This window comes from Solanum verrucosum, unplaced genomic scaffold (genome assembly GCF_900185275.1).
Source record: "Solanum verrucosum unplaced genomic scaffold, falcon-dt-bn FXZP01000176.1, whole genome shotgun sequence".
Lineage (NCBI taxonomy): Eukaryota > Viridiplantae > Streptophyta > Magnoliopsida > Solanales > Solanaceae > Solanum > Solanum verrucosum.
The window spans coordinates 2541152-2548672 of record NW_026020412.1 but is presented as its reverse complement, the minus strand read 5'-3'; the positions used below and the strand labels follow the sequence as shown (position 1 = coordinate 2548672).

At 35.2% G+C, this 7521-nt stretch overlaps 1 protein-coding gene across 1 annotated transcript; it reads right to left on the bottom strand.

The window, feature by feature from the left end:
- Positions 1–1460: 1460 nt before the first annotated feature.
- LOC125840648 (uncharacterized) lies at positions 1461–7233 on the bottom strand. The gene is made up of 5 exons (XM_049519626.1): positions 6999–7233; positions 6824–6894; positions 5517–5622; positions 2204–2336; positions 1461–1803 (listed from the first exon to the last, which is right to left on the bottom strand). Exons 1-5 carry the CDS (start codon positions 7076–7078, stop codon positions 1591–1593), a joined length of 603 nt encoding a protein of 200 aa, XP_049375583.1. The 5' UTR covers positions 7079–7233; the 3' UTR covers positions 1461–1590.
- Between the last annotated feature and the right edge of the window lie 288 nt (positions 7234–7521).

Here is a 7521-nt window from a genome sequence, read left to right as displayed (position 1 = left end):
TTCACTTAGCAAATTCACTTTTATCTCTAACCCTAGCACAACTAGGTCTTGTTTTGTTGTGAGTCGCCATATCAACCTACAAAGGCTTTCTATCACCGATGCCAATGAGAATAATGCATCCATAACAAATTTGGAGGCAAAGATGGGAATGAGATCCAAGCAATTGCAATCATAGTTTCTTCCTCATTTAAGGGCTCTTATTACTTATGTGTGAAGTAAAACAAGTGGTTTGGACAATAGATTAACTTAGTCTTGTAATATGCATGTAGCGATTATTTAAAAATCCTATGTTAACCTCCCATTTTAATTCATATTGTTTGGAATCCAACTTACCTAGCTCTTGAATATCAGGTAAACCATACAAATTTCCCTACTACAACATACTGCAGGTCTTTGTTGATGATCATCTGGGACACTTCTTCCTCTTTCCAAACAACTTTTTGTTGGGTTCAAAAGGGCATCATGCGGAAGCTTACAATTGCAAATCATATGATTGACAAACAACAAATAAAAGTATACTAAAGACATATTATTAATATAGTTTGGTCAAACGACCTACATATTATAAAACTAATATTGAAAAACATAATTATGTTAAAGGAGAAAATCTCTCCATAAACAAAACTCTTTATTGAATTACATTGTGGATGTTCCTGTGTTATGTTATGAGAATATGGATCTTCAATTTATAGATCTTCAAACTTTTCCTCTTGGTAAATAGAAAATTATATTTTCCTTTCGGGAAAAGTTAAAACATTTATGATAATACTTTGATTTTTCTTCAACAGAAAAATAAATTTCAAATAAAGTGAGAAAATCAAGGCAAAATGCTAACACTTTCATTTAAACATAACATTGGTTTCAAAAGAACAGATTTAGATTGTGGTGCTGGGAATTATAGTGCAGAGGCGTATGTGATAGTAGGTAGTTGCATGGTAGATTGTTGGTGACTGTTCGTGGTTGAGTAGCCTCCGACGGAGGCTGTCCAACGGCCATAGCAGCTATGCACACTGGAGAAGGTAATTAAATTTAGGGTTTTGGTGCGGTTTTGGCAAATAACAACTCTACTGTTATCACAAACTTTCAAATACACATAATTTTACAAAGATTCATTGATCCAATAACTGAACAACAGTACCAATTAGCTATTGTTTTATATAATCCTCCCACATGATACATTCTCTTCATGTCAAGCATGAGCCTTCTTTTGTATATCAAGTTTCAAATTTTAGAAAAATTAAAATGAAAAAAACTTGGAATCGATCTTCTTTTAGGTGAACTTGGGATTTTAAATCAAAATTTCAAGTTGTAGTTGAAGTTCTATTCAAATATCATAAATAAAACTTAGATCCAAATTGCATGTATCTCTTCAAATTGTACCGACGACAAGAAATGCTTGTCAAATATATTGCCAAATTCAAAGAAAATACTTGCCTGCTGTAGAAGGGTAATTGTATAAGAGAAACATAATTTTGATATAACTTGCAGCAGTTTGCACTGTCAATTTCTCTGAACTTGATACATGTACAGAAATGCCGGAATCGTTGAAGTTTCATTTACCATTTAAGAATAAACTGATTTCTATGTCCATTAAACATCCCTCACTTTAACCCTGACTTCTGTAAGGGGTTGAACAACTTTTCTTGGGCTTGGAGGAACAGCTCTCTTGGGGCTTGAAGGAACACTTGTGATTTTGCTTGGCGGAAGGCTACTGAATTTACGAACCAAGATTGTAAAACATGGCAAAAATAGTATATAAAGCCCTGCCAGGATGAATGGTACAGCAACAAGCCAGCCCAACAACTGTAAAATAGTTCACTATTGAAGAATCAGTAAAAGAACATATGCTATCTTGCCTCTCACTTAATCTACAAATAATGAGGAAAAATACGAAGGAATACACGGGAAAGCAACATGGGATTACAGCAGAGACCCTGTCTAATAATTGACTGCAGTAATATTTTCTTGGATGCAGCGTAATCGCGTAAAATTCACAGCCATAAAGATGCTGATAAATTTGCATGTTATCCATTGGCAAGTTATAATTACTGCCACTTCCTAGCACATCCTTTCTTAGAACTATTACACTATGGATTTAAGTCTCAATAAGTAGACCATCACAGTGCAACAATCAGAAGATAATACGAATAAGAGAAAGACAGTGAGGAAAAGATGCTTCAAATGAGAGAACTGGTTTACCCACCGCATGGTAAATGCTGAGCAAGACTTCCCACGAAGCTTTACCAGTGAAGACCTTCTTTAATGCATCTGAGGTCAAAGCAAAATGAGGTCCACCACTCACATATTCACCTAAACGTAGGAAAGGAATCACCAAACTGCAAAAATGGGAGGCACATAAAGAAATGATGATATTAATTATAGACAACACATGGTGAGAGGAAGACCGAGAATCAGATGAAAGCAAATAACAATTCACTACTCAGTTAAACAACCCTTCAACATAACCTAATTGTACTACAAGCTAAAAAGCAATCCTTTCCTGAGTGGACCTCAAACTAACACCAGCTATTGTCCCATACAGGCAGACCTAATGTGTGCACGTAAACGTGCATCTACCCTGATGGAAGAATCTCCCTCCCCTCCAACCCCAAAAGTTCTGCTGAAGAAGTCATCACAGGTTCAGGCTTTTGAGAACAAAACGTGATTGTAAACATCATAGGCAGGAAATATTGATCCCTCCACCCAAGTCAAGAAAAAGAGATCTATACATTTTTGTCCCTTTAACTTTTTCGGCGTGCAAATTTTATTGGCAAACAGGTAACAACTTAATATACAATGAGAGAACGTACAGAATGTCTATGCTCAAATTTCTTTGTTAGCGCACTTAAATGCTCAGATTTGTTTTCGATTTGATAGGTTGGAGCTCAAATTGGTTCAATATTGCATCAATAACAACTATGCCACAGTCCCAAAGTAATTCGGGGAATTTGAATCCTCATTGAACATGTTTTTTCATCTAAATTCAACTCATTACCAGATAAAATAATAAAAGTCAAAGATATGTTAAATATATATATAAATAATAGTAAAAATAATAATAATAATAATAAATTTCTATATTTTTACTTTTCATATAAATCTATAATAAGGCCAAAATACTCCTATAAAAGCAACAGGTCCAAAATCAACCAACTAACAAGACTAAAACTTTTTCTCAACTACTCTCTCCATCCCAAATTATGTGGCACAATTGGAATTTTGAGAGTCAATTAAGTTTTTCTTTGATCGAAATTTCTTTATATGAATATTTGAAGTCATTAATTAGTCAAATATAAAATTTTATCTCATAATAAGTTAACGATTCTATGTTCGAATTCACAGTCAAAGTTTAGAAGTTTGATCTCTAAATCTCAACTATGCCACATAAATGGGATAGAGGGAGTAGTAGATATCACATATATGAATCTTCTTCATCCATTGTGTCCTATCTTTAATCAAGTCTACATTGATTCCCAAAAAATTAAAGCTCTTTTAAGACAACTTTCTTCCATATAATTTTAGGTCTACCTCGTTCCCTTTTAACATCTCTACTCATCATAGTTTCACACCTATAAAATGGTGCATCTGTAAATCGAGCAGGACATGACCAAATCATCTCAAACGACGTTCTCTCATTTATCCTCGATGTGTACTATTAGCACCTTTTGGTATATGTAGTCACTTTTAATTTTATCTGATCTTATATGGCCGCACATCCATATCTGTATTTGTATCTTTGTATCTCTGCAACACTCGTATTGTGGATACATTACACTTTAGCAGTGCAACATTCACTACATATAACATTGTCGGTCTTATAACTATTTTGCAGAACCCATCTTTCACCTTGATAGGCATCCTTCTATCACATAATGCCCCAATAAAAGTTTTCCATTTCAACCATCCGATTTTAATTGTATAAGTAACATCTTCATCTATCATTCAATTTCTTAAAACAACAAGCCTAGTTATCAAAATCGTTTGCAGTTAGTGCTGCAACCCTTCTAATCTCATCTCAACTTCGCTCTTCTCATACTAACTAAACTTGCAATGCAAAATGGCCATGGAAATTGGTCTGGAAAGTTAAAATATCACATAAAGTTTCATGCTTCATCTGGTTGGTGATTAAGAGAACTTATTTACCCCACGAAGTAGTACAGAGAAGAGGTATCCGGATTTGCTCAAGGTGTTTTATGTGTGAGCAAGAGGCAGAGATAAATAGTCATTTATTCATGCATGGCAAAACAGCTGCAAATTTGTGGAACATGTTCTTGTGTATAATTGGGATAAGCTGGGTAATGCCAAGGACCTCATTTGAAATGCTGCAAAGTTGGGAAGAAGTGGGGAGAAGAGGATCACAAGAAGATTGGTGGAGAAAGTGTTTGGTGGACCTTATAGAAAGAAAGAAACGAAAGAAGCCATGATGGGAAAGTGAGCAGTCTCCAGAAGATCAAGATGAAGAGTATAAGTTTTTTTGTACTTTTGGTGTAAACAAGATATAGTGGCGGGGATAGATAGCCTAGTTGATTTCATAGGACAATTATAAAGTTCCTATCTGGACTTTGGTCTTAATTATACCCTCTAGAGTTGTAAATCCCACCCCGTCAGCTTTTAACTGATGGACCTTTTGGTGTGAATATACAGTTACCATTATCAAAAAAAAATGTATTGATCTTACTTTTATTTATCCTAATACTCATACTCTCTAAGGTGCTTCTCCAAAATTCCAGCGTGTGGTTGACACACTCGTTGGTTTCGTCAATTAGCATAATACTGTCAACAAATAGCATACACCGCAAGACATCATTTGTATCGTATTAGTTAGCTCATCCATAACTAGGGTAAACAAGCAGGGACTCAATGCCAATTCCTGGTGTAGACCCACTGTTATAAAAAAACTCTTTGGTATCTCCTACTAATGTTCTCACGGTAGTGATAACTCCTTCATACATGTTATTTATGGCATTTGTATATTTAATGAGAAGTCCTTTCTTCTCTGTCACCCACCATTATACAGGTTCACTGCTGAATCAAATATAATAATTAGAACAGATGCCAACACTTCTGAACTTGAAGTGTTTGCTAAATTCATATAAATGAAAACAGCATATTGCATTTTACTAAATAGAATATTAATGAAGAACAGTAACAGATTCTCCATTCAAGCATGAACCAACAGAAACAGAAGCAAAACTTGCAACATTTCAGCACATACCAGTTCTCTTATTTTATTCCTCAATCTCTTAGATAACACAGAACTCTTTTGTATCTATCAACTCAGAAAATGATGAAAAGAAGTCTGAGCAACAAGAACATCTATGGAATAACCAATTAATCAAATCACGATAGGAATCCGTATTTCATAATATTTGAGGCTCGGTGAATATCTGTCCAATCATCAAAGGTACTTTGATACTGACTTTTTAAAGTTTGAGGAGGGGAGGGAGGAGGGGGAGGGTACATCAGTCTCTGTGACCAAAGAAAGATGTATTAGACAAAGCCCCTCTATTAAGTACCTGAGCTCAATGGGAGTTACAATGAAGTTGACCAACAACACAGTTGGTGCATGACACAAGGATCCAAGTACTGCAATAGCTACGCCACATAGAAACACAGCAACCCCTGTCAAAGTAAAGTAGATTGTAGGACAGGCTACCATAGCAAAAAAAGATATTCCAGTTAATCACTTACAGCCTCTAGCCAGAAAGCTAAGAAACCAATCAGAACTTGCAATATTAATGCTTAAAATCGGTTATGTTGGTTCCGTTGACAGGTCGACATCATTGAGGTCCTTTCGTCTTGATGAGTAATTAGATTTACGCAATGAAACTTTGAATAACTCAAATTTACACATGCATCCCCATCTGTTGCAATTTCCACTACTCATCTGTAGATGATAGTATTTGTTACCAAATCTTTCCTAAGGTCACGTTTGACTCCATTTTCACACCCAACTCCAAAGATCTATTACTACTAAATCCTTCTGTTTTGTATGTAGATTTTCACATAGATTCTAACTTTATTTTAAAGGGATATCATTAACTAATGAAGCAAAAGGAAGCTTTTAATTGACTTGTAGACAATATCAGGAGCTAAGTTGCTCGAAAGATGTTGCCACACCCGTGCTGGATCCTTGAAAATACACTATTTTTGGAGGATCCGATACACACCCATCGACATTTTTGAAGAGTCCGAGCAACACAGCCTGGGAGGACCTGATGTCATCCCTTGATTTAGAGAGATAAAGGTGCGGCTGATAAATGATCATATGTTGCTTCGTGTCTGTTGGTAGCTGCATTGTCATATCCAATACCACCATCACTAATATTTTCCTTCACAATTAGTTTTAAAATTATTTTGAAAAACCTCTGAAACTTAAGAAAAATCAGAAGTCTAATACAAAAGCAATTCAACTATACCGAGTATATGAGCTCAAGACCCAACCAAAGTCCAACTTTTGACATGTTTTGATTTGTAAAGCACCAAATGTAGATTTTGAATTGGCATTCTATACATCTAATGTCAACAAACTGAGGCAATCCATCTCAACAACATTATGAACATCTTTGTGTCCCCCTCTTGCAACTTCACATCCTAACGAATTGAGCCCAAGGTAGTAAAAATGTAAAGCTTTCATAGAAACAGCGGAAAAAAAACTGGGATATTAAAGAGCAACTCCATTTCATCAATCTTGACAAAATTTATTACTGTCTCCCTTGTATGATAGTGTTTGACTTGACACGGTATGTTAGTAATAGGTTAATGTGATAATGAAAACATGACAAAATAATACCATTAGTAGATGTTGGTGAATAAAACATACCACAGATGGGAAAGAGACCCAATGTAGCACCAAGAGCCCCAGAGAATGCCAATTGTTTTGGCTCTGCACCCCTTCCAAAAACAAGCAAATCAACTATAAATCAGCAAGTCAATGCAAATGTTGTGATAGATCAAATTATAATGAGAGGGCTTATCAGTTGAAAAGGAAAGGTTACCTGCGGAGGATTTGGAGAAGAGGATCGACGATCTTCTTGTGAGTCCAAGAACCCACTGTGGATCCAATCTGTTGGAACATTGTAATAGATTGAAGACCTCAACTATATATACACACTTTACACTCAAATCCAACTTGAATAATTCACATCATAGTGGATAAGTGCAAAAATGTATCAATCAGGCCATGAGATTCTTATAGTACATATCATACAAGAAGCCTATTAAGTACCCAACATGCTTCTCCACTATACATCCTTCTTCATTCATTTTAAAAGGAATAAACCTGCCTTAGGTACGCCGCTTTCACAGACTTGATTTCACACACACGGAATCTAATCTCACCGGCTTTCACGTTCCCGTTATTATGACTATTTTGATTTCACGCAAATTCTAACAAAATAAAAAAAAATGAGTGTACTCTTTGTTTTTATTAAAAATATTTGTTTTTTCATAAAATTCATTTATAAATGAGATTATTCTATGTATTTATATGCATTTGATCAACGTAGAAAAATTAAGTAA